This window comes from Pseudopodoces humilis, chromosome 7 (assembly GCF_049639895.1).
Source record: "Pseudopodoces humilis isolate 2021_Gansu_Grassland_sample_001 chromosome 7, ASM4963989v1, whole genome shotgun sequence".
NCBI classification, from domain to species: Eukaryota; Metazoa; Chordata; class Aves; order Passeriformes; family Paridae; genus Pseudopodoces; species Pseudopodoces humilis.
The window spans coordinates 27,511,125-27,539,020 of NC_142206.1; the positions used below are offsets into that span (position 1 = coordinate 27,511,125).

Sequence of the window (27,896 nt, forward strand, 5' to 3'; positions counted from 1 at the left end):
GAAGGAAACAGCCAAGATTAAAAAGACCAAATCAGCAGGTGAGTAAGTTAAATACTCTAAGAACAAGAAGACTCTCACCAACTTAAAAGATAATATAAAAATATATAATTCTTGGTAACAGATTTTACTTCCTCCTTGTTTCCCGTTTCTTTTCAGTGCATGTTAATGAAGAAATATGATACTTTAGATTTTGCGCTCACATATTCCAAACACTGAATGGCAATTACACAAAATTATTATTAGGAGAATAAAATCACGTGTTATGTCAAGTTTGAAAGCCTTATTCCACCATAAGGTCCACATAAACAAGTACATCCAGTTCTGTGTAAATGCTGGTATTTTTTCATTACACAGTGTATGGAACTTCTGGAGTAACTTTCCCTCACAGTATGGGTTGCACTATGGCATGATGTACTGAGCACCTGGTGGCAACATCCATACTTACCCATTTATCTCATTCTTAGCATACTCTTCATCTGTGCATTCACTAATGTAACATATAGCGTATATTAAATCATACATCCAGACAGTGAATTGTTGTAATATTGGCAAAAAAGGCTTTTTCTACCCCACATTTTCCGAATTTATCTTGAAATAATTCTGTTAGTGCATGTCGAAAGTTAAGAAACAGAGGTTACTTTCTATACTAAGAACTTCACCAGTACGTAACTTGTGTTCTACTCCCCAGCATCACTGACACAAAATACAGTATCACTGAGACATAACAAAACTTGGAGTAAGGGGTAAAGCAGAAGTGACTTTATACTTGCATTCTGAAAGAGGAAAAACTGATAAGCCAAACCAGAGTTCATCTAGTGAACATTCTTTCTTCTTCCACTACTGAAGAAAACCTGAACTTCCACAAAACTGATTTTTTGATGGTATCACAGTGATTCTATATACTTATTTACCTAGGTATTTAACACTCCAGCTTAAAGTTTACATGTCTTTCTCATCCAGGCACCTTCAGTCTCCTTAGGAAAGGAAGAGTACAAGTATGTCCATTGCACACACAGCTTTAGTGTAGGACAGAAATAAACTGAAGTTTCACAACTTGAGCTTTCTCCGAAGAATCTGTCTGAGGATGTTGGGCAAGTTGTCACACAGTGGCATTACAATGCATTTATCACATTTGTCTTGTTTAACTACTGCTAATGAGAGAGAATGCCATTTATCAGGTCAAAAGGCACTCATGAAGTTCACTCGCCCTCTTCTCTGTATTTGCTACAAACAGCGCAAGCTTTGAATTTATTTAGAACTTGAAAACTTTTTTGTAAATGGTGATGCAGAACTGTATATGGAGAACAGGGAAGTAATTTCTTAGGGTTGCAACCATCAAGTTGTAGAAAATAGGAAGATTGCAACATGTAAGCATGCAACCCAAAACATTCTTAGGGAAATTCAAGCACAACATGAAAGTAACATTTGAGCATGACACTTCAAGTTAAAAAAGAACATTTGGTGATGTGTAGTGTAGTATCACAGGGATGAGAAAGAATATACTGGGATAGAATCTAAATTTGCAGGCTTCTAGTCACCTAATATAAGCAGGAGGTAGTTTTAAAAAACAAACCCATCCCTAATTTGGGAACACTTGATTCAGTAAGCACTGTTAAACACAATTGCATGCTGCGTAAGACTCCAAAAGAATATCAACCCTTAAATCAAATATATACATTTTTAATATCTGAAATATTTACATGGTGGAACCTTTACACGATCCCGATTTTAAGAACAGTGTTTTCAAGTGTCCTCTCCAGATACAAAGAACTAGTAACTCAAGGTCACAGTTATGTTTTCTGAACAGGTCAACCTGTATCCTTCAGTTAAATACAATATAGAGATATTGGAACACCTTTACTTAATTTGCTTGCTATTAAGAATTGTGTTTCAAAAATTAAAAATAATTTTGAGACCATTTGCTCCCTGGAACACAGTCCTCCTGCAATCAAAACAGCTCACAGCACATTATAGATTTGACTTCTTACCCAGGTATGAGATAAAAAAAATGCAGTTTACAGTACATGTCATCATTTATACCATATCAGTCTATTTATAAAAAAACATACAAACAAGGCAGGAAAATATTACCCTCTTTTTGTGGACAAGAGACTGCATACAGTAGAAAACAAAAGTCAGGGCTAGTTTAACAGTATGAATAAAACAAGATTTCAGCTTTGTTTGAAAACTTATGGTTTAGTTTTCATGGTTTGTTTTTTTCTTTTTTTTAAGAGACATATTCAAACAGGGCTTTTCTCTGTTTCTAAATATTAAAAAAAAAGTTTTAAAAAATAATTTCTTTTAAAAAAAACTATCTGATTATTTTGGAGACAGAAGTGATAGTAGATAAGGGCTAGAATGAAATTGAGCAGAAGAAGAAAACAAAAACCATTAGATAGCACTTACTGAATTTAGGTCCTGCTCTTGTTTTAATTGAGCAAATAAACTTCCTGTGATTTGCACTTTCTGGGAAAGAAGCAGAGCATCTGCAAGAGATTACGTTCCCAGCTTCATGAGTAATTCTTAATAGGCAACAAAGTACCAAGATTACTACTGGTTCACATTAAAAAAAGAAGTTTGAAGGAACTCCTTTTCCAGTCAGATGAAGAGATCAAATGAACACACAAAGCTGTTCTGTGAAAACAGCTCAAGACACTTACTTTTAAATCGTATTTTGATCATTCCTTAAATAAAAAAGGGGAAGTATACTCCCAAAAAAACACTGATAAACTTGCAGCAAAATCCTTTGTCTTCATCTGTAACTGATATAGTTCCACATTAAGTGCAAATGTTTTGCAAAATGGAATTTTTTTTTCTTATTTACAAGAATTAGGGTAACATAACAAAATTACCAAAGAGCATGTACAGTAGCTGCAGCTTATAAAACATACCGGTAATTGTACCTCGTGTATTATAAAGAGAACGAATGCAGGATTTGATAACTAATTGAGAAGGGTAAAAGGGGCCTCAGAGCAGAGGACAAAAAAAATTCACATTTTCTACATAAAAAAATACAGGTCTCAAGTCTCTGAGAACAGAGAGAATTCAAAGTCTCTGAACAATGGGGGAAAGAAAGCCCAAAATTGAAATGGAACCCTAGAAGCAAGGAGAGCACTTTATTTCACTAGGCCAATCTTCTTTGCTTCTGTCTCGTATATCAACAATCTCCACATTTTGACTATGAAAACTTCAGCTTCTTCATCTAGTACCTGTAGGAAATACACATTTTATAGATTAATTTTTAGATTATGCATTCCAGTTATAAAGACTAATTGTAGATGCATCAGAACTACAAAATGGATATAGCATAATACAAGTCATTGAGAGAGGGACCGAATGAAACTCTGGCAAGTTTGTCTGTTCAATATCAGTGACCTGACCAGGCTCTAACTATGTACTTGTATAGGGCAGCTGTTGAGCACTTAGAGGTAGAAGCACCAGTAAACTAGTATTCAAAAGTGGTTTGGGAAGAGGCAGAGAAATGTCAGGCTTGGAAACAATGTAAGAACAGGACATTCACATGCGGTATTTTCCGTTAAATTAACTCCTAATCTCTGCTCATTTTCATTTGGAGCTTCCTTGGATTATTTGTAAAACCCTCCATAGATTTCTCTTCCCTGAATTTATTATCTAGGCTTTTAGTGAATCTAGACAAACTTGAGTGTCCACAGCATCTCTCCAAGTCTCCCCAAGTACTAGTCACACCAAAACCAGTCTACTATCTTGCACTATGCATGTGGCTACTACCAACCTTGCCTCCAAGTTTCCTTACAGGAAGGGGGTGGACAATTATTTTTTTATTCACTTTCAGTGTATGAAAACATGGTGGAACATTAGCATTATTTCATAATGCTCATCATTCTTTCTTCCAACAATAGGCAAAAAAGAGCTTTTACTCTTCTACAGAAAAATCACCTTTTGCTCCTTAATTAGGAGAAGATACACTAAATCACTAATAAAAATCTATTCATGAGAAGGAACAGAAGTTTTTATTTCTGATACAGTTCTGTTATTGTTGATTTTGACATCTACTCTTAGGGACAAAAGTTTTTGTTCCACACTTCTGAATATTGAGAAATTCTGAAGAGGGTTCAGTAATTTGTACCTAGGCACTGTAACTGCAAAATAATACCTGTGCTAGCATGATGTGCTTAATCATATCTAACACGTGTTTTCTGTTATGGACTCTTGCTATTTTGCATAATTGACTTTTAGTTTCAGTAAAATGTAGAAAGTATATCAGTTACAGAATTCCTGCTTACCATGGCAACATCATCCAGTATGCTCTGAGGTGAGCTGTGAGCCATAACCTGAAAGAAACAAATGTTTTTAGACTGAAAATTTAGAATAAATGCTATATACATTTTTGGACAAAATCCAGTTATGTCCAAGGAATTCTGAATGCTTTGCACATGCAAGAAAGTATTTGCAGTTCATCAGGTTCCAACAACAGCTGTGGCAAAAATTAGTATTAAACTGCATCAGAATCCATCATAGTGAGTACTAGTTTATGGCAAATTACTGAAGAATAAGTTCCAGGAAGCTCCTGAGATTCACAGGTCCTGTATTTTCTGGCTATTCTTACATCTCCAATTATGTTTTCTCAGTTTAGGGAAAAAGCCTCTCTTCCTTCAACAATAAGCTGCTAATGGAAGACAAAAGGCAAAATTCTCCCGGTATCACTCCTCATACCTGGATTTCTCATCTACCTGTTAAGTATTTAATTTTTTTTTCCAGAACCAAGTAAGTTGTCTTTCAACACCACAGAGTTCTGTTTATTTATATATATCTACACGCACCTGTAAATAATGTAAGCATGGCAAATATTCAACTTCTGCTTTTGACTTTCTGCTTTCAACTGTGTCACACACTCTCAGGACTTGCTTTGCCTCTCATATGATAGCCCAAATATAAACCAAGGCAAGCCATTATAAACACAAGTACAGGAGTCGCTGATGCAGTTCAAATAGGGAGCAAATCCCCAGCTTCACAGAGAACGCAGAAGATACAAACCTTAGAGCAAACAAAGTCAACTAGTGTAGCTTCTTCTTCACCAATATATTCTATTATTTTCTTGTTGATCCATGGTCTAATTCGACGTTCCATCAGTGTCTGGAAAAAAAACCACAAAGAAATGAATAATTACACCTTAAACTTCACTCTGTTGCAACAATTTCCCAATAGGCATCTAGAAGACTCAAACAGCTATTTAGCAGAAGATACATTTTGCTATCAGTGATATAACCCTTAGAGATCTGGCATCTGCAATTATTTCTGAGAGCCACTCAAACATGTTTTTACAGTGTCTTTTTTCCTCCTTCCACAAAACTGCTTGATAATTCATAGTGGCAATTCGAGAGAGACAAAACAAAAATAAACAGGCACACTTCAGAATAAGGATTATATATGGACAATAAACAGAGGACTCAAGTTCGACTCCACTTAATGATGCTCCAATCCACTGAGATCCCAGTAACCTTGTTTTCCTATTCAATTATAATGTTTATTTGGAAAAATTAAGCCTTTTAAAAAATGGTTAAACCAATCAACTTACTGAATCCACAATTGACCAGTCAAGAGGATAAGCAAAGAGCTCTGGTTTTGCTGTGGGAATCTTTTCAATGAGACTCTTAATGTGTTTGCGCTTTTCTTCTGTATTGACACTGCCTTTGATATTGCTTTTATCTTCTTCTCCATAATCCAGGGGAACAAGTTTCCTTTTCCGGGGCACATCGTCGCTGTCTTCATCATCAAATTTATTGAAAACACTATCCACAGCAAGTTTCTTCCTTTTTACAGCATTGGGCTGATTAGGACTGTTGCAGGCACCTACAACCCAAAAGGCAGAGAGTAACATCAACTGCAACCCAAACTAGTTTGTTCTTCCCTATTACTTGAGGAATATTGGTTTGTACGCTACATAAACGTCTGTGAATGCCTGGCACTGACTTTTAATCTCTCAAACTCTGTTACAAATGTGGCAAAAGAGATAAAGATCCATTAGAGTTTGTTCAAGATTCTGACCCATTTGAAAAATATGGTCTTCTTTCTCTGCCCTGAAACCAATTAGCACTCTCTCTGAGGGAAAACTATGGTCAAGCCACAACCTTAGCAAAGGCAGAGCACAGAAGTGAAAGCTTGCAATGCTTATGCTTTTCTTATAAAAAGTGCTCATCAGCCTAATGCCATAAAGTCTCCCATCATTCAAGATATAACAGTGTGAGCTCAAAGTGCAGTATGGCCTAACTCAATCAAAATAGTAAATAGTAAATGCACAAACCTTCTGTAATACAAATGTTCTTAGTTCTGCTGCTCAAATTAGGAAATTGCTAAGTACTGAGGAACTCTATGCTCAAATTTCACTCACAACTGGCATCAGTTCATTCAGATATTCTAAACATAGACTTACACCAATGAACAGTAGCAATGAGTTTTGAAAGGGATATTTACAGATATATAAAGGTGAAAAGGCATGTGAAAATAACCAATCCCAGCTCAGAACATTCCTACAAAAATTAGCCCTTGAACATGCCTAAAATTCTCTTATTTTTTGCCCTCAAGCTTTTGGATGAAGAAAGCTCTATAAAATGTATCTTCTGGATAAGACAACTCAAGCACAGCATCTGGATAACTACTTGGTAGAAATACATCAAACTTGATGACATATTTGGAAAGCCATGTGGCTACTCGGCTTGAAATTTTTATTTCAATACCATATGGAAGACTGAAATAAAATGTAAACTTGCCCAGTTTGAGGCTGAGTCCTATTTTGGGCCGATGCTCTTCCAGTTGCTGCTGTTCAGGTGAATTTTCATGAGGAATAATAATGCCACAGGGAGACTCATCACCAGGTGTGTTAGGAGTTGCGTTTCCACTAGCAGAAGAAACAGACGGAGCAGAACTGATGGGTCGTAAAGTTGGTTTAAGGCAAGGCTTTTGTTCAGGCTCCTCCTCCTCCTCCTCTGGCTCTTCTCTTTTTTCTTCTTTTTCTGCCTTGTCTTCCTCTTCCTCCTCAGATTCTGGCTCTTGTTTTATTTGTGGCTGCCTACGCCGCTCAGCCTCCTGCTCCATCTACAATGAAACAGACAATTAGCAAAAAAAGAAGCTATCTCAAAATCAGCACTGTCTGAAAAGAATCTAAAGATCCTCCTTTGTAGAAGACTGTTAGACAAGAAAAATACATTTAACTACTGGCATTCTTCTAAGGTATACTGATTAATTCAAATTTGTTTTCGAACTCCATTAAATCTGGATATTGATGTGGAAAGTTTTTTTGTTTCCACTGTTCTTACTGCTTATCTGAATTTCTTTATAAGAAAAAGTGAATAGAGAAAATAGTAAATACCAGATCTCTTACACAGTTTTGCTCAACACAATCAGAATACAAAGGACTTGTCTTCTTGTCAGACCAACAGTAACTCACCCTCTGGAGTTCTGCATCTGGATCTGGATGTCCTTCAGCCAGAAGACGTTGCCTAATTTCTTCTAATTCTTCCTTTTCCCTTTTCCTATCTCGTTCATCTGCTTCCATCTCTTTCTCCCTGTCTCGTAGCCTCTTCTGAAGAGCACTACCCCTACAGAAGACACATATTTTTTATTGAGAGAACATTTCAATGAGAGGCTTGTACTACAATACAAGAAAACCTACATACAGATATATCTCCCAGTAAATGAAAATACGATTGATAAGAGCATGTGGCATCCTCTGTAACAGAAGAATCTTAACATATCAGCTCTCAGCTTTACTGTACAGAATCTACCCCACCACATTAAACAGAAGTAGAGAAGGTGGATGCTGATCTCTTTAGTGAAAGAATCAAGTTTTATAGATTTTTGACAAGAACCACTTCTGTTAAATCTGATTTACAGAAATGTTAGCTAGTCCCATGCTGAGGATGTTCCAAATCGTTTATATTAACAAGCTTGTTCTTCATATTAATTACAGCTTCTTTGCAGTGAATTATTTAAAGGCATGCTTGTTCCTATCTCCCTGCTCCCAGCACCTCATTTTGACATTACAATGACTTCTGCCCTGTCTCACAAAAGAAAAGTGATAGGAATAAGCAGCTATTCCCCAGCATTAAATAGTAGAAGTACGGAGCTTCCCTTTTCCCTCTGCCACTTATGAAGTGACACTAAAAAAAATTAGGCAGTTGTAACCCTTACACTGCCACATTACCAGTCAAATATAAACTCCAACAAGCCTCTGCCAACAAATCCCACAACTGTGTCAAAATGAACATTGGAGATTTTATTGTTAGGAATCCAAAGACATACCTGTAGTATTTTGGATCATCTCTGTCATCATCATAATCTTCTAAGAATTCTTTCAATCGTTTGGCTTCTTTTGCCTGCAAGGAATAGAAACTTAAATAATGATTTCTGGTTTCCTTTCCAGTAGTTTAAAGTTTATTAATGTTACTAGCAAGTTAACTGTAGATCTAGTGTGCTTTAAACTAAAAATACAGTTTCCCAAACAGAAAATTAAAAAATTTTGGTATTGCATCCAGAGGGTCCACTGGTATTGTGTCACTGATTTGCATATATATATATATATATATATATATAAACATAAACCCCCATCCACATATATATATTTATTTGGGTTTTTTTGTTTTATATTACAGATGAAGAGGATCAAAAGATCCTCAAAATCCTTTAAGTCTGCTACTGGGTATTTTAATGTAGCAGCCTAAGTGTATTTATCAGTACTGCTTTGTTTCAAGAGCTTTTTTAAGACAGTCATGCAGAGAAATAAATCTGACCGTTTCTCCTAGGATAAGCACTCTCCTGTTGTGGCACCGATACAAACCATGTGGCACTAAGGTACAGGCCCATGCAATATTAATGGGCAGGTCTAACACTGTAGGGGGCGAGGGAGAAAGAGAGGAGACACTTTCTCCCCTTCTAATAAAACGAAGACAACTGGGCAAAACCCCCAGTTCTTCAAGGAAAATTAAATTAGGAGCTTCTAACCTGTATTTAAGCAATATCCTTAAACCAACAGTAATATACTTCTGTGCTAATGACTTTGAGAAACAAATTATGATTATGGTTGTAATTTCAGCACAAAATGAAACACTGCTTTCTACAACTGCCATCCATAGCCAGTGTGCAGGAGGATTTGGAATGGAAAATACCATTTAATGAATTTCAAACTTTTTCCCCTTCATGCATTTAGAGGGGTGTCTTAGGTTGCAACGCAAGATGCAACCAAAAGTATGTATTCTATTACCATCCATTAAAACCAGGTGTGGCAGTGTTCTTTATCTCTTCTATGACCCACCTCCCTCCAGGGGGATATCTTTTAATGGACCATTGAGTCTCACTGCATGACTGATAAAAACAACATCATCCCATTCTGAGATGCTCCATCCCGGGGAGGAGCCAAGCATTCCAACCTGGATGTAATCTGACATTTAGAACACCACAGTCAGCCTTTTCCACTGGATTCCCAGAGAAAGACCGGACCCATCTACACCACCACTGGACCTCCAGAGGGAAATGACACTCTTCTACAGGATCACTGCTTTAACAGAGCCACATCTGTCACTCCAGGAGGACTGCAGCTGCAATTTAATTGGAGCGCTACCAACACCCTGACCAACAGGGTGTCAGGTTGTATTCTGAGTCTGTCAATGATTTTTTTTTGTACTACTGCATTTGTATTTTAATTTTCCTAGTAAAAACTGTTATTCCTATTCCCATATCTTTGCCTGAGAGCCCCTTAGTTTAAAAATTATAGTAATTCGAAGGGAGGGGGTTTACATATTCCATTTCAAGGGAGGCTCCTGCCTTCCTCAGCAGACACCTGTCTTTCAAACCAGGACAAGGGAAAACCTGCATTCCACATGAGTATTTTATAATCCTCTTGCTTCTGCATGTTTCTTTGCATGTATTGCAATACATGCAATTACTAACTCATTGTCTACTCTCTCAACTTCTCTCCTTCTCTAAGAAACTATGAAGTGAAATAACACCCCTAAAACTTAAAATAACTTCTTTATGCTTTAGCACAAAACTATGAGATTACAGAATTATTCATCTTCCAAAGGTGTCTTTTCCAACAAAACTTCCAAGTGTTATATTGGTAACTGTGGTAATTTCACAACTAATGAACTAAGGACAGGAGTTCATAAAGTGCTTAGATACATTCAAGAATATTGTATCATATTTCATAGAAGGTTTGGTCACATGAGCAGGCTGGAAGTTAAAAAACCAGGTCTAGTTCCACCTGCATAACATAGAACATACAGTAGGTTCTGTCACAAATCTGAAACAATTCACAGATGTGATAGTGACAATCAGATCACAGTACTTTGCAGCTGCCTACTTCTCATCTCTTCTGCCTTCACAAGACCAAATCACTAGGCTTTGTTTTTCAGACTCTAAATAGTACTCCCACTTACTAGGCATCTGCTGTTTCAAGTCTATTAACTGGGGATTCTTCTGATATAAAAACACACATGGCCTTTATACAAAATGAGAGCTCTATTACTATCCATAAATATAACAGTAGAATACTGCATTCTAAATGGAACCAAGACAACAAAGCAGGGAAAATTACACATCAAACTAAAAGCCTTACCATTTCCCGTCTTCTTTCTTCCTCCCTCTCAGCCTCTTTTTCATATTCTCGACTCTTTTTTCTTTCTCTGATTTCCCAGTTTTTAAGACGCTGCAAAGAAGAAAATACACTTCAATCCTCAGGAACATTAAGAACAGCAGTACTACTTCAAAGTTTGGATTGTTGTTTAAAATAGCTGTACTATAAATAATCTGCATAACTGTAATTTAAAATTATGAATAGAGAATAAAATATGATAGAAAATAGAGAATAAAATAAAATTATGAATAAATAGAATAAAAGGTCTGTTTTGACAGTGACTTACATATTCTGCCCCAGCTCATATACTCAAAGGATTAAAAACATCTTTAGGAAAAGGAGAATGATGTATTTTAGGGCTTGTTATCAACTCTCAGAAATACTGTTTTATTTAAAGAACCTTAAAAATTACAACCTACCTCTTGATATGCAGCTTCCTTCTCGCGCAGTTTCCTCTCCAATTTTCGTCGTTCGTAGGCATCTTCTTCATCTTCTTCTCGGTCTCTCTTCTTATCCTTTTCCCGCTCTCTTTCCCGCTCTCTTTCCCGTTCTCGTTCTCTTTCCCGTTCCCTCTCGCGTTCTCGTTCTCTTTCCCTCTCACGCTCTCGTTCTCTTTCCCTGTCTCTACTTTTTTCTCTGAAGGAAGAGAAAACCCCGAAGTTCAGTACAGAGCCCTCCTCTCCATTCAATCACAGGATTAATGGCAACTTAGCGGTTATTTTTCTTCTGCGGTTGTAGAAGATAATTAGCTGATATAGATATAGGCATAAAATCAATATTTACTGATGGGTACTCAAAAACCCACTAAAAGTAGCTGTCTGAACACTAACCACTAACTAGCAATATCTACAGAAATTAAACACAAGCAAATGGCAATTTCTTATCAGATTGTGTTAGCAGTTCTCCATAGCCAAAACCATCAGAATGAAAGGATATCCTTAACAAATCTTTCATGTATATGTGGCTTAGACACAATTTTAACACTTCTGACAAGATGATTTAGTGTGAAAGCAGCACTTGGAATATGGTATGACTAATTACAGCTTGAAAGAATAATCCCCTTGCTTTTACTAAGAAGCCCAACACAAACCAAACAAAAAACCCAAACCAAACTAACTGAAAAAAACCTCCCCAAAATCCAACCAAGAAGCCCACCATGTAACAAAGGAAATGATAGAACCTGTTTAAGCTAAAAAATATCACAAACATAAGAAAACCTTAAGCAGGAATAAAGCTAATAATGAAAAATAGGAGATATTTGAGATATAACCAGTATGCCTAAGTCATAATTGGAGAATTTCTTACTGCACATTGCAGTTTTTATATTCTTGTGCTGTGGGGGAAATCAAGTATTCTCCAAATTTGGATTTCCTGCTGTTACTCTGATCATCCACAAGGATCATTCTCTTTTGAATGGCAGCTGATCTACCGAACTCTATACATTTAGCAAAGAGCACTAAAAAAAAGTGAAATGAATAGTAACTGAAGTACATTTACCTTGATCTGCTCCGATCCTTGTTGCGGTCTGAACTTCTTTCACGATCTCTGTCACGGTCTCTGTCTCGCTCGCGGTCTCTGTCTCGGTCCTTAGTTCGGTCTCGATCCCTATCTCGCTCCCGTTCACGCTCCCGTTCCTTCTCCTTCTCTCGTTCACGTTCCCTCTCTCTTTCACGCTCCCTCCTTTCTCGTTCACGCTCCCGTTCCCTTTCTCTTTCTCTGCGTTCTTTTTCAATTTCCTGTCTTTCTTTCTCCTTTTTGCCTTTTTCCTCCTCCAGTTTCTAAAAACCAACAAGAGAACTTTCATAGTTAATTTTGTAGTTACACAAACTGGATATTCCCGACGCAACACACAAGGCTGGTAATGGAAATACCAAAACCGCCATGAATTTTAAAATATAAAATAGGGTTTGGTGGGTATTTTTTGGAACTTGTAAGTATGAAATCAAAATGCAGCAATCACAAGACTAAGTTTCGTGCAAAAGCACAGATCTACACAGACCAGCAATCTCCAACCTTAGCAGAGTAGGGCTGGCCTTGTATTATGAGCTGACTAAACTGCACATTCAGAGTGCACTACCAGTCATGACTCAGGTGGGATTCAAATTCCACTGGCCCTATAAGCCAGCTGGGTATAAGTAAAGTGAACTTCCAGCTGATAAAATTAACTCAGTTCAATTAGGAAAATATATTTCAGTGGAATGCTTACTGGGACAGTGAGTTGTTTTCCAAAAAGTCTTGGCACACCAAAACCATCCTAGATGAAAACTCGGGTAAAGAAATATATCCACTTACACACGGTGCATGTGGTTTAAGAGTGAAGAAAACTGTCACTTTTCCCCTTTTCCCTCCCTAAAAAAGTTCTATGTTTTCACTGGTAAGAACTGGACTCTGCAGAATAGTATCTTAACTTCCACCACTGCAAGATGGAGACAGTTAAAAAAAGGTTGGAAATAGCTCTTTTGAAACACAGAAACTAAATGTTACCTGCTACAGTTTTACTAAAAATTGTACAAAATTGCCACTTTTTTTTCATATAGAAACAGTTCTTATGACCAGAATTCCTATAAGACAATAGAAAATACATCAACAGAATGATAGATAAATCCATCCTTGGAAGCAATTGTTATGTGTTAACTTACAGATGCTGTGCTAGGACATGGACCGCCAACACTGGATTAACCTTGCCTATTAGCTATGTTTCTGGGAGGAAGAGCAAGTACACGGTTCACAAATATACCAAATAACAACCAAATATACCAAATTTCAACCTGATGGATACAAGAATACCACTTTTTGAACAAATATTGAGCAGAATAAACAGGTTTATCCCCTTTGGCTCCACGTTTACCATCACTGAAATGAAATTAAAAACTGGAACAATGAAACAGCATTTTCTCTGGTTTGTGTTTTTTTGTTCTTTTCTTTTAAACAAAGCATTTAAGACAACTTTAAAAAGCAATCTTACCTGATTAGTGTTCTTCTGCCATAGGCACAGAGACCAGAGAACCGACAGAGGATTACAGAAATAAAGCTAATTCATTAGTGATTCATGTATCCAGTGAAACTATGCTGCATTGATAACACAATACAGGCAAACCCATGTTGGATACATTGAAATCACAAAAGGAAAAGGGGACTTAAAATGGTAGGAATTGGTAGAAAATTGATGTGAAAAAAATAAAACTTAGATCCTATAATATACACTGGGCTGAAAATCTAATTTCTAAAGAGTATTATCCAGGAGCTTTACAGTGTTAAACTCAGCAGGGTCAAATGCTAAACTAGGTTGTCAGCTTTTAAAAACAACTTACCTCAATTTTCATATACTTTTAAAGAAAGTTTACATACTGAAGTGGTTGATACTTACAGGTTATCTTAGATGTTCCAATAGACATTTCTTTAGTTGAACTCCTGCTTTTTCACCACTCTCAAAAACTTTGTTTATGGTGAGATTTCTCAAGAGAGTGGGTTTCTTTCTTTTATTAAAAATATATTCACCGAAGTGTAAGTACACACACACAAGTTTTGGTATATTAAAATTCTTTTCCTAAGTCCACTTTCTTAAAACCCAATTGAAAAAATAAACTGGTATATTTTTAAATCAAAATCTGACCTCAGTCAACTTCTGCAAACCTAAATAAAAGGACCTGACAGGGTAATGGGATGGGAACAGTATCAGATAAACTGAAGTAATGAACAGAAATGAACAGGTAGAAGAATTATAAATCTTACCTTGAGCTCTCTTCAGACTCGTCCGTGCTGTAAATGGACGCCCCCTGCAATGCTGATACCCTGACAGTCTGTCGTTATTGTTTATAAACTCATACCAAAAACATGCAAAGGTTCACTGTGCTCACTAGTCCGCTGCTAAGGATTCAACAGCCCCTTTTAAACATATCCAATATACACAATGACTACTTCCAGTTGATTTTTAATGTTAAGAAACCCAAAATAGCCCCCCCAAAAATACAGATCAAGGGCAGTGAAATGCCCAACTGCTTCTGAAACAGTGAAGCTTGGTTTTTGTTTGTTTTGTTTGCAATTTTAAAAAAAAGTATTACTTGTTTGCATTTTAGTGCGTGTGGCAACTTGGGGCTCGGAATTGAACGTAATTCTACTGAAGTTTCACCACTAACCAGTTTCACATTCAATTGCTGAGCTTCTCCAGATGACTTTTTCTAGATTTTTTCCCCCAGGTTTCTATCTTGAACAACTTTAGTTAAGAGAAAAACTGAATACATGTACATACAATAACATGTAGTCACCTGTGCTCATATTGATATAGTTGCATAAAAACATGGTACCATCCCCACTGACTGCATGTGGTAAAGCTGAACAACATGGGCACACTTCACCTTGCTGTACCTTCAACATTTTTTTAATGTTGATTTTGGGGGTATTTTGAAAGAAAAGTGTGTGCTCGAAAGAGCAGCTTGTTGATACTTCCCTAGGCAAGGACCACTCCAATCTCATTGGGGAAAAATTAATAACAACTTTAAGCTAAACATTAAAATAAGAACATCACATGCATAGTTGTGCTCCGATCCGCAAGTATCACTTTCCAAAGCAGAAACATTCACATATGCACTAGCATTAGTGGAAACTTCTTTAAGTGGGGACCCTGGGGTGGGTGGGACTTGATGTGCACAAACATTTCCAAGCCAGTTACCCCTTTGCATATTTTTCTGAGGGGGCATCCATAAGTATAATAAAAAACAGAAACTCATACTTACATCCTATTCCATGTTACTTTCCAAGCTGTGAGTTTCATCTTGCATTAGTCACCATATGATCTCTATCATAATGGTGGGGGTCAATGAATAGATTAGCTTTATGGGAATTTACAGTTCTTCCATGCATCTAAAGTTTGGTAAGTCTGGTAACCACTGACCTAGTTTTAATCTTCCCCCACTCTTAACTTAGAACTATTAAAATAAAAGACTTTAATTTAATTCACGTTTCATCTCTTCAAAAATCTTGGATAATGTTACAAATCTACCTAGAGAAACACACTCAAGTGTATGTCTTATACTGCAGCCCCGTTTAGCCTTCACTTATAAATATCTTGACTTAATGTATGTGTAGCAACTTAAGCTGCCTTTATTCATGCTGAAGTGAGAAGACTGAAATATACTCAGTAGCAATCAAAGTCTTAGCATAAAGATGTCACGGGCCACTTTAACGTGGCAACTGTCTTTTTCTGACTTGTAAAGAGCTACATGTATATTAAACCTAATATAAACATCATTTTAAGTGATATTGCAATGTACTGCTAAATTTTATAGTAGTGGTTTTTTGGATTTTGAAAAAGCCTAATTTGTATGAAGTGCAAAAACAAGAATACTACCTTGTGTGTGTCTCTGAATTTACTGATCTCTCTTGATATCAGGTCTCTTTTGTCTTCCTCCATTTCTATAGCATTTATATCCTCCTAAAAAACAAGGGGGACAGGAGTAAAAGCATTAACAGCCATCTGTACAGACACAGGAGAACAAGAGAAAAGCTGAAGGTTAGAAGTTTTCAACCAGTCTTGCAAGAGATAAATAAAGTCCTTCTGCAGTACCAAACCTGACAGTCTGATGTTAATGAGTGGAAAAAAAAAAAAAAAAAATCAGATGGACAAGAGTCACAAATCTGGCAACTAGCAGTAAACATAGTCATTGTCAAAGCCTACAATGTAAACGAACCTTGGTGATGAGTGGATAAGGTATCAGTGGGGCCACTGGAAATCTGCGGAAAATCTGCGGAAAAATCCACGGAGATTTTTTTTTTTAAAAATAGATTGCACACTACTCTGAAAAACAATGTTTTGTATGTTTGTACTACAAAGCAATATTGTATTGCTGTGATCTCATTTCTTTGATTCAACAAAGTTACAGAAGAACCTCGCTAATTCTCCCTTTGCTGAGCTACTTAAAAACACATAGTGACGTCTCATGTTAGTAAGACTTCACTGAATTACAAGTGTGCTACAGGATATTAGTACACTATGGTAGCATCAGAAATAAGGCTAAGCTACACTTGCCAAAACAAATATTTGCAGTGGGTATGTCTTGATTTTATTTACTCGCTAATTCGCAGAATTTGGTAGATTGCACCTGCTCTTATAGTTAGTGCGAATTAGCGAGGTTCCCCCGTGCTTGAAATTGAAAACCAGATTCCACTCACTCTCAGCTCCCCGCACACATTTTCAACTCCCCCACAGCAGTCATGCCTTCACCCAGAAGAACTAACAGCCTCTGCTGCTAACACCAGCGGGAGTCATCTCCACACCAAGCTCTTCAGGGGACAACAGCCCCAAACTGGTGAGTTTCCACACCCCCCTCACCGCCCCCACAATATATCTGCATCCACCTTCCCTTTGCCCCCCACCCAACAGTCTTTCTCTCCCCTCTCCTTTATGGACAAGAGAACAACAAGCTAGTACCATCTCTTCACTCCCACCTCTATCCACACAGGCCAAAGATGGCAACTTCCAAGTTTCTTGTCTTCCTTCCCAGTATGGGAAGGATGATGGGGTGCAATTTCAACCCACAAATGCTGCGTATTTTAAAAGAGCTTATCTGGCTACTTGACTAGCTCAGATTAGTAAAGTTCTACACAACACAGAGCTAAGAGAATATCGCTCTGTCACAGGGACATACTCAGCACCAGCTATTCATGACTGCAAAAGTCTCTCACAATGTTTAACTACCTGGCATTATTCATGGCCATATATACGTATATTTACCCACAGGACAATACACATTGTAACAGTGCTTGTAACAAAAAAAATACAACTGACAGCATTAGACAGTGACTCATTTGCAAATTGTCATCAAAGAAAACATCTTCTCCCAAAGGGAGGGAGAGGAAAGAAAAACAAATTCTCAGCTCAGCATTTTACACCTCAGGTTGGCCATGACTAACAATGTTGTGGGAAGATAGATTTGCTCCCTGAGGGAGATGTTTCTTGCACCACATTTAAACTCCATAAGCATTTGAAACTGCATCATTGCCTTGGAATAGGTACTTTGCAGAAGACTTAAGTGGGTAAAAATCTTGGTCAAAAATTTTCCAGTCTCTTTCATATAAGGTGCAGAATGGTAGATGGGAAAGCCCATTTTCCCATGGTTAGAAACTTTGCTGGAAAAGCTAAGTCTGAGTTTGCTTATCCTTGTTCCCCCTTCTCCATTTTGTTTCAATCCATGAAAAGGTCATTCACAGAGGCAGGTCTAAACCAGAACATTCATTCCTGCTTAACACGGTTTTTTTCGCATTGCACAAGATAGGAAAGCTGTCTGACCAAATCCAGCCAAATTGAGACGTGTTTAAAAGTGATTTTGTAAGGCAGGAAGATTACGATATGCCTTTCATCCCTGAAGGATCCCTTCAAGGACATACACAACTAAAGAAGTGCTTCCACATATGGGTAGACAGCTGCAACCAGTTGGATCAAGGCACACTACAAGAATGCATACTATAAGCAGAGAGAAGAATTTTGTCAAAAGCTACCACTTCGTGGCATTATAATAGTGCCCTGGCATCTTCCACTGGAAGTGGATGGTATGCAGAAACTCTTTACACTTGTTTTTAAAGCTCTTATCTGAAAAACCCTATATGCACATACAGATTAAACTGCACTAAATTCAGTATTTCCACCTTCCGAAGGATGAAAGGTTGGTTCAGTCCCGCCCAGATTCAAACCTGTTGTTCCAAGAAGTTTACATGCTTAAATGCCTAAACCATCCTGAAGGGATGGCGTCTATAACTGACTAGCTTTCAGCTCGAAAAAAAAAAAAATTAAAAAAAAGAAACTGCTGCTGTCATCAATGCTTGTTGATTTGTTTTCTCATCAGAAGTTTAGGTTTAAAGTATTTGCACAAGGTTTGGCCATTATATAAAGGTGAGTTGAAGAAAAAAAAAATCTGTTTTGTCCAAAATCAAAACACATACGTCCTCCTTCTTTTCCTTTTTCTTCTTCCTGGGGTGAGAGTCAGATTCCTGGGAGGGGGCATTGAGCTCGCTGGAATATTCTCGTATTAAGACTTCAATGGCCCCTTTAATTATCTGATCTCTTCTCTTTGTTTCCTCATCCAGTGCTTCATCATCATCATTTGTTGTCTCCGGTCTGGAGTTCTAAGGAAAAATGGCAAAGAAACAGGACTTAACAAATTAAGAGTAATAATGCTTTTATCAGAAATTCACCTTTCATCATCACAGTCATGCCCCTACAGTATTTACTATAAAAAAGCAAACACCTCCCCAAAACAAAAAAAAACAAACTAAAAACAACCCACAAAAAACCCAAACCCATACAAAAAAACCAAAAACAAAACAATTCACCACATGAAAACCAAACCACCTACAAATACAAATAATTATCAGCTACATTATATTAGTCAGATCTTTTCACACTGGCAATACCACAGTTTTTTGCAGTTTTATGGAATGGCTGCAGAGAGCAAGTGTAGGATTGCACAATAAAATAACATAATAAAATGGAACAGAAAAATGGTGATTAAGGCAGTAGACAGGAAAAGAGAGAGCACCCACACACTCCCAGAAAGGCAATCACTATAGTGCAGCTCTTGGTCAAAAGTTTTGCCTTTTATATTCCAGAACTTCAAGTCACTTCAACATCAGTTCCTCCTTCTATTTAAGTGCCATGCAATATGAATGCCTACCTAAAACTTCCAAGCTGCAACTTCAAATGGGAGAACTATATTAAAGAAACATCATTAGGGAAAACATTCCTTGCACAACAAACTATTTATTTAATAATTTTTGATCAAGTATTTTGCAGTTCCTCATCTTTCTGCCCCTTTCCACCCTGTAGGGAGGAGAAGGAACACAAAGAAGTGCCTTTCACTAAGTATTACATGAAAAGGTAGAACTATGATCTGCACACCGAGCAAGGTAGCCCACCTCTTGATCCCCTGAATCTTTTAGAAAAATGGAATCTCACCTGAGAATCCAGCTGGGTATCCCGTCAAACGATAGGTGGTGGGTGGAGTGAGGGGGAGGGAAGGGTCTGATGGAGCAGCAGCTAAGAATGAGGGGGAAGGGAGGATTCAGTTGGAGCTGAAGAAGCTGCCAGGCCAAGGAAGAGCAGGCTGAAAAGAGCTAGAAGGTAGTGACAGGGGGTGGAACTGAAGAGATCCAGGGAGAAGTAGTGATCAGGGAGAGGAGCTAATTAGATAAAGGTTTGCTTGGTGTGTCTCTATATGAAATCGTGTTGTAGTTTACATGTTTGATTTCTTAATTCAAAATATTCAAGAAAATTTGAAACTTTTGGATCCAAGTGGCACCAGCACACCAATGATGGTGTGAAAGGTATTGCAAGCAGTTTGATTGCAATGCACTTCATCAATACTCCTCAGCAATTCACAGCCTTTCTTTGCACCACCACAAAAAAGAGTGAAAAACCAACCAAATCCAGTAAAATCCAACAAAAAAACATGGGGTCAATCTCATTCTACAGTTCAAGAGAATGGGCTCATACAGATGCCTTCACCAACAAACAGTACCCACTGCTTTATTACAATCAACCCACCCAGACTGACTGTAACTCACAGGGGCTCACAGAAAACAAAATTCGTGAGAGATGTACAAGAACTCCAGAAATACTTTAAGCTTGTTTGTAACATCAGCTGTGAAGCACAGTATCACAGGTGATGCCAACATGAAACAAGGAAGTACAGAATAAAAGGGCACTCCAATCAAGCCCTTACCTAGGCTAAAAGCTAGTACAGTATCCCACTCAAACCTCACAAAGTTAGCACTCTGCTTTACTTAGCCATTGCATTTAATCCCAAACACAGGGTATCCAGTCAAAACATGTCAAGTACTTCAAGTCATCATTATTATGCTTCTACTTCTGGTTAGGTAAAATGAAATAAAAGTATCTGTGCTTCCACTGTAGTCTACATACATTTAAGAAAAATTCCAAACTGGAATTTTTAAAGTTTACTTGCTGTAGTGCGATTAGCATTTTTAGTTTTCTGAACAAGAGCCTATTCTCACTTTGATTTTGCAGAAAAAAAATTGTTTTGAATGGTATCTTACGGCACATGCAAAACTTCAGGATTTAGAGACAAAGGCCAACTTGTTTGGGGTTGAAATACACTATTTCAGCAAAGAAATAGATACATTTAACTTCAATGCAAACTTGTCAATTAAGTATCTTTGCATCTCAGAAAGAATTCAACATACCAAATATCTGCAATTATTTCAGAACAGATCCTTAGCTTTAGAAAGGGATAGTACAAAAGCAATTTTCCCATCTACTAAATGTCTGAAAGCAGCCCACTGCCTGATACCTATTTCTTCTACTGAATGAGCTACTTCCTTCTTTTTCATTGATCTGTTCCAAAATATCATCAGTAGAGAGGAAAGAAACTTCAATTCCCCTCAGACAGCCAATTTACAGATTGACAGAGTTAACTTCTTCTACGGTTTAAGCACTTTCAAGAATTTCTAAACAAAAATGAAGCAACAGAATCAAAACATATAGCACCTATTTCTACATTTTATAATGAATTACAGAACTGATTCTAGAAATGTAGTTGTAGCTTGCAGGTAAATTCAAACACTATGAAATTAAGAGCTTACACTTCTCTGCCTTTCAACATATCTTCAGACTCACTAATGTGATTCTGGCAAAATCCTAAAAGGAATTAAAAGACACAGAAAGGAGCAGAAACTGAGACATGCTCACAATCTGATCTAGCAAGTAATGTTACACTGACATTCTACTAAAAGAATGCAAATCACACATTATATACATACCCCATTAGATGCCTTTTTCTTTGCTTTCCATTCATCCAGCTGAGCCTTTGTCTTTGCATCAACTTTGACCAGCAGTTTCTTCTCTCCAATCTGGAGGTCATGGAGTAGTCTCAGTGCTCGTAGGGTAGAATCTGGCTCTTTATACTCACAAAATCCAAAGGCTGAAACGGATGATCGAAATGAGAAGTAAACACATTAAAGCTCTTCAAGTAATTTACTTTGTTTAAAAATATGTTTTGAATCAATGAAGTTGGAACACAGGCACTTGTTTTTTAAAAGCCAGGAGTACACACCATAAAAACTCAAAGTTCACTCACTGAACTGTTAATTTGATATAATTAACAGTCCAATAAATAAGATGGAAGCAGTACACACATTGTAGATGTCCCATCCCCTGGAAACTTTCATGGTCAGATTGGATGGGGCTCAGAGGAACTTCATCTAGTTGAAGATGGTCCTGCTGTTCAAGGGGGTTGGACTAGATGAATTTTAGAAGTCCCTTCCAACTCAAACTATTCTATGATTGTATTTGTAAAGCTTTTAACATATCTGCCTTAACTAAGAAACGCAGCTATACGATGACATCTCAGGTGGATTTGCAATTGTCTGATGACCAAGGGCATGAAGTAACAGCTCACTGTTAGCCTAGAGAGAAGGGTATTTCAAACTAGGTTCTTCACAACAGTTACATAAAGCTTTAAATGAGAAAAGCATAACATCAAAACAAAAAAAGCGTGAGATACAAAAAAGCTGAGGGAACCAAACTAAATCTTAAAAAGAAAAAATCCCACAAACCTAGCAAGATATGAAAACACAGCAAAAAAATGGTAACCAAAATTGTTTCCTGCAATCACTAGAGAAAGGTCACAAAAATTAAAACAGTTCAACTTGACAATAGGAAAGGTAAATTTTACACCAGGGAAACCTCTTTCACACAGAAGGACAATACATATTATTGAAAGTGACTTGTAAAAGTGTTAGAATGGTATCTTCCTTTGGGGGCTAAGCCCAAACTGGCAAAGCTTTCTCTGGAATAGTCTGTAAAATCATTTAGTTTCAGAAAAGAAAGGTAAGCAAAACTAGGCTCTCAAGGTACTTTTCCATTTAACCTTTCTCAATTATATTACTTCATTTTCAATTCCAGAAAATACTAGCCCTTTACCAGAAAGTATTTCACAGCTATCATATTACAGCATCTTAAAATGTAAAATGATTAAGAATAGCAATGTGTCAAGTTACTAAAAAGCTGCAAGCTAATAAAAACAAGAGTATATCTAGAGATTTTGAAAAGTGTGAATTGTTACCTTGAAGTTTTCCAGATGCCCCTTGTACTCTCTTCCAACTCAAAACCAAACCACATTTCTGCAATTAAGAGAAGTATCATTAACTATTATTTTATATTCAAAACATTACAAAAAAGTAACCACTTTTTGCAAAAGATTATAAAATTAAAGAAGGGTAAACTCTACTGAAAATAAAATACATCTATATTCACACACATCTATAATGTCAAAAAGCTGTACTTTTCACTTACTGAATTCAGGCATAGTGAACTGCTATTCCAGTAAGTGGGGATAGCTCTGCTTTTAGTTTCAATACACTGTTTGCGGATCATTACTTTATTCATCAGCCAGAGATGAAATTTAACAAGCAGTCTGCTGCACTTACTGCTAGAAGCTGCCGTATGAGCATGTCTGAGGCCTTCTCCGAAATGTTGCCTACAAAAACAGTAGTAGTGGGACCACAGTTTTCATCATTTTCTTTGTTCTTTAAGCCAGGATGGTCTTTTCTGACTCCCAAATGTTTTCCAACCATAGACACTGTGGTAGGAACTAACACCTGAAAAGAGGAGGAGAAGTTGTAAAATAAAACAATGGATTGGTTTTTTATTTAAACCAATAAGACATAAAACTTAGGGATGCAGACTTAGTTAAAAATTGAATTTTCATATGAACCTGAGTTAGGCTTATGGAATAAGACACCAGTAAGCAGTTCAGGCTTTAATACTTTCTACAACACGAAAAATTGGCTATTTTCTGGCAAAGGAAGATAACAAAACGTGTAACTGAACACAGCCAGTGGAGGTCTCAAGGTGAGCATACAGTAATATTAGGTATTATTTCTCCTACAAATAACAAGTTTGCAACATTTAAGTCACCAGAAGTTGAATTACCTTACCCAGTAGTGTAAAAACCAAGCTGTGAATAAAAAGCTAACTCCGGCTCAAAGGCTTCAATGGACACATGATCTTAAAGCTTCCACACAGTTAATAAACACTACTGCTTTATTTAATGAACACACAACCCAAAGCCTCTTTAGGTTAAGGAGCAAACATCCACAAATTAACTGTACAAAGACAGGCACGATCATCTGCTCCATTTTGCTACACTTCTTCCACCTAAGATTTAGCAGTCCTTATGCACCGTCCTCTCTACTCAGAATACCTTTCTACAAGTACCACTTACTAAAAGTTATTTTAATCACAAAACTGAATAATAAATTTGTTTCAGTATCTCTGTCTTAAACACACACTGGTTACCATGAACATATCCTCCTCTAGGGGATAACACAAGCTATCAAAAAATTCTGTATTTTGGGGAGATTTCACTTTGCAAAATCACACAAATGGTAATTCACCTTGAAGTCAAGAAGTAACATTTATATTTTAAAGTGCACTTTTTTTCCATCCCAAAATCATAAACCTCCCTTCCAACTTGAAATTAGTAAGATAGACAAAGAAACCTTTCATTTGCTTTCCCACAGATGGATATAGCATACAATTTTTATATATTTTATATATAAATTTATATTAATTTTTTATATTTTATATACTTAATATTCCTTTTCCTGCAACATGGAGACAGCAAGCTTATCTGTAAGCTTGTCAAGTCACATGTTTTTGTACAACCCAGTAGTGCTGTGTGATAGCCTTATAAACCTGCTTGAGGTAATGCCTCCAGGGTACTATGTCAGAACTACAAACTCCAGAGCAAGAGACCTGGAATCTCCCTGATCTAACAGTACTGCACAGGAGAAGCACACATGATCCAAAGGCAAAGCCTAAACCACTGTATTTGAGAGAAGTATTGTCTTGCAAGAACAATAATTGCTTCACCTCTGCAGCTGGCAGCTCCAGACATTACTTTGAACTTTGTCTAGGTCAGAAATCAGCATAACAGTTGCAATTATAGTAGCATTTAAAATTAAGCATTTTCTTTCACAGTAAAATTCTTACAGAATAGAGCAAAACAAAACCACTGCTGACATCCAGTAAGTTTTACTCTCTATTTTATTTGGCTATAATCTCATCCCTACTGCAATACTTACAGTTGGAGCAGGAGCCATAATGCCCATTGGTACAGGAATCATAGGGGTCCCTGAGAAAAACAATACATTAATATTAGTCTGTCCTGTTGAAAACTAATGAATACAAATGAAATTATTGCAGACATGGTTTTCAAATTAGACAGCAACTTTGGTAAAATAAGAATTTCACAGTGCTGATTACCAGTAACTCCTTAAGCCTTCCAACAAAGTACACCAAGGTATCATAGGCATCCTGTGTTACCATAGGTCACTTTCTGGTACTAGCATTTCAAGTTTATCACTAATCTATTTTCAGAGCATATTCTAGCCACGATATTGTTCTAGAAGACACTGGGGTGGTGAATGAGGCAGGGAATTCCTGACAGCAAAGGCAGCTGATGCCCTACAGATGATCTCGTTCCCAGCTTACACGACTCCCACAACACAATCATTTCTGCATATGGCTTTAGGAATGAGGTCCTGTAGAGAATGGCACCAGGCTTCACGCCACTTTTTGTGGAATAGCTTAATAAAGGCAGCATAAAAAACCTCTACTGAGTAGCTGCTGAATACTTCACTTGGCAGTCTCCAACACCTAACTTAGAACAACACTGAATTTTAATAATATTCATTAATTAATGACAAATAATACTTCAGTTAATATTTAATCAGATGAAACAATGTAATACCTCTTTTACACTACCAAATTCACTGGCAGCTTTTAGTACTTTCATGAGCCAATATCTCTGATCACAAGAAAGGCTCTTCATCTTTCCATGCCAGTTGCTAGAGGTTAAATATATTAAGTGAATGGATTTCATCAAAACTACTTGTTGATCAGCAGACACATTGAGACTTGAGAACAGTGAAGTCACCCTCATGTTCTCTACAGGGATCCTATGTTTTTCTTTCATTCTACAAAAAACTTCCATTGTTTTTTCCCTCTCAATCCTTCCCTTTTTATCGATCTCTTACTGCTGTATTCAAAAAATCCTAAATAAACTGTTACAACCTACTGCCCCTGGACTTCTTACCCCACTTTCTCTAGTGTTTAGTATTAAAACACTTCTCCTCAGACATACTTTCCAATTTTTTTCCTCATCCACTCTGCTTTTCTTTATTTATTTTTCTTTCTCTCCAGCTCTCAATCCTCTTCCTCAGTCCCTTCATATTAAGGTCATACTGCCTCCCATTCCTCCAAACCATTCAGACAATCAAAACTATATTGCACTCCCATGTGCTCAATTTTAAACACACCATGGCATCTCACAGACTGTAGCAACTACTCCCCAATAAGACTGGTTGTGCAGCCCTATAATTATTATGATTATCACAATGGCTTTTAAAGTTACGATAACACACTTGTTGTCATCACTGATGATTCTATGAAACTATCTGCCCAATGTTCAGCAGAAGCCACAAAAATCTACTGACATATTTGGCATCATCAGGAAACATAATGACCACAGGCATTGTTTAGCTGCTACACAAAAGCTCAGTGCACCTACAGTTTTGACTACAGCCTACAGACCTGGTCTCTGCAACCCAAGGCCACCCAGTCTCAGAGAACAGCAACTACACAATTTCCTTGGTGAAGCAGCTGCTTTAGAAGGAAAGGCTGCACACTCTGAGGCTCTTCAAGTGTGGAGGTTTGCAAGGCACTGATCATGGCTGAGGTGTACAAAACCATAAAACTCAACTCGCCCGACTCCCACATCAGAACTGAGGCAGGAGGGAGACACAAAATAGGCAGTGAATTTAAAGACAGACTTAAGAGAGTAGCACTTTCCACAGCAGTTAATAAACTTCTCAAATTTGGTTGATGAGGTGACAGAGATGAACAGTTAAAAATTCCAAAATGTCCATAAATGACAGGTCCAGAAAGACAAAAAACAACCTAAAGATCCCACTCTAAGATCCCTAACACTACAGGTGTATGAAGCAAGAGACTCAGAAAGCAGGCAGGGATACAGACCCACCCTAAATACTGCCTTCTAGTCCCACTGCTTACACAGTGCATCAGACAATATGGACTGTAGGTCTGACCTACTACAGCATTTCTGGCATGGAAAATGGGTTTTTTTCACCTTAGTGGTATCCAATAATCTTCACAGACTTATCAGAACCACCTCCTTATCAAATCTTCCACACTAATATTGGGAAATGCTAGAACTTCCTGTTTTTAGCAACCAGTATCTTTAAGCAAAGCAAACCACCTTTCCTAATTTCATTGTTATGCAAACACCATCTGAAACTTTTCAAAAAACTACAGGCTGAGGTAATTAAGACATGAATATTCGACCAAACAGCTAACTATAGATAATATTGTAAGCCACTAAAATTGTGATCTTACATATGGACTAAATTCAGAGCAGACTTTCATAAAATCTGTGGCATTTTCAGCTCTACTGATATGCTTATACTAAGAAGTGAGATTCATATCCTCTACAAGTCAAAATATGTTGTCTGCACAGGTAAGCAAATCGGGTTTCTCTTGTGCAGAGAAAAATTTTTCTCTCACCTAATACCAGGCTTCTCCACTCTACATACTATTCAGATTCCTAATTCTAAAATGAGACTATTTAAACACAACAAGAGAACAAAAAGGTTTTTGTCACACATGCTAAGAAGCAAAATGTTCAGAGCAGAAAACTGTATCAAGCATTTAAAAATATATTTGAGAAAGTTATTTTTTAAGCATCTGGTGTTTTATACACTAGTATACATAAACTGGAGCTAGGGAAAATGAGAGGTATGATTTTAAAATTGAACCTGAAATTTTTGATGGCAGGATATTACCTAAGCAAGAACTCTGCCTTTATCAGAAAACAGGTAACATCTCATGGTTCTCAAGAAAAACATTTAGAAAAAATTAATGCAAGTAAAGATTAGCCTGATAAATGATGTACAGAAATCTTTTTGTAGTTCAACCATCTGTTTTTTGAATGCTTCTATTGTCTACAAAACATTCCTGCACAACACAGCTTAAGACAACACAGACAAGACAGGAGTTATTTTCTGCAGCCCTTGTGATGAATTCTGAAGAGGTAATTCTCTGGTGTATTCCCCTCTCCCATTTGCTCTATGGCTTCCTGCCTCCAGTCATCATTATGTATACTCACAATGTACAGAAAGCAAGATGTTCCAGACCAACAAGTTGAAAACTCAACTCAAAAAACAGAGGCTGATCTTACAGATGAACAAAGAAAAAAGG

At 37.1% G+C, this 27,896-nt stretch overlaps 1 protein-coding gene across 4 annotated transcripts in view; it reads right to left on the bottom strand.

Moving 5' to 3' along the window:
• Positions 1 to 1,664: 1,664 nt before the first annotated feature.
• Positions 1,665 to 27,896, bottom strand: part of RBM25 (RNA binding motif protein 25) — a 33,623-nt gene continuing 7,391 nt past the window's right edge. For 3 of the 4 annotated variants that reach the window (XM_014252051.2, XM_014252052.2, XM_005522519.3), the window contains exons 3-19: positions 24,704 to 24,753; positions 23,045 to 23,215; positions 22,681 to 22,738; positions 21,377 to 21,537; positions 18,542 to 18,724; positions 16,294 to 16,347; positions 15,954 to 16,037; positions 12,104 to 12,384; positions 11,026 to 11,242; positions 10,589 to 10,678; positions 8,278 to 8,351; positions 7,424 to 7,574; positions 6,747 to 7,071; positions 5,555 to 5,829; positions 5,014 to 5,112; positions 4,263 to 4,310; positions 1,665 to 3,209 (exon numbers count right to left, since the gene is read on the bottom strand). In XM_014252051.2, coding sequence (XP_014107526.1) covers positions 3,117 to 3,209; positions 4,263 to 4,310; positions 5,014 to 5,112; positions 5,555 to 5,829; positions 6,747 to 7,071; positions 7,424 to 7,574; positions 8,278 to 8,351; positions 10,589 to 10,678; positions 11,026 to 11,242; positions 12,104 to 12,384; positions 15,954 to 16,037; positions 16,294 to 16,347; positions 18,542 to 18,724; positions 21,377 to 21,537; positions 22,681 to 22,738; positions 23,045 to 23,215; positions 24,704 to 24,753 — 2,414 coding nt within the window. In that variant the 3' untranslated portion in view covers positions 1,665 to 3,116. The remainder of the gene's footprint in view (positions 3,210 to 4,262; positions 4,311 to 5,013; positions 5,113 to 5,554; positions 5,830 to 6,746; positions 7,072 to 7,423; positions 7,575 to 8,277; positions 8,352 to 10,588; positions 10,679 to 11,025; positions 11,243 to 12,103; positions 12,385 to 15,953; positions 16,038 to 16,293; positions 16,348 to 18,541; positions 18,725 to 21,376; positions 21,538 to 22,680; positions 22,739 to 23,044; positions 23,216 to 24,703; positions 24,754 to 27,896) is intronic. The other variant, XM_014252054.2, reaches the window with a different exon arrangement.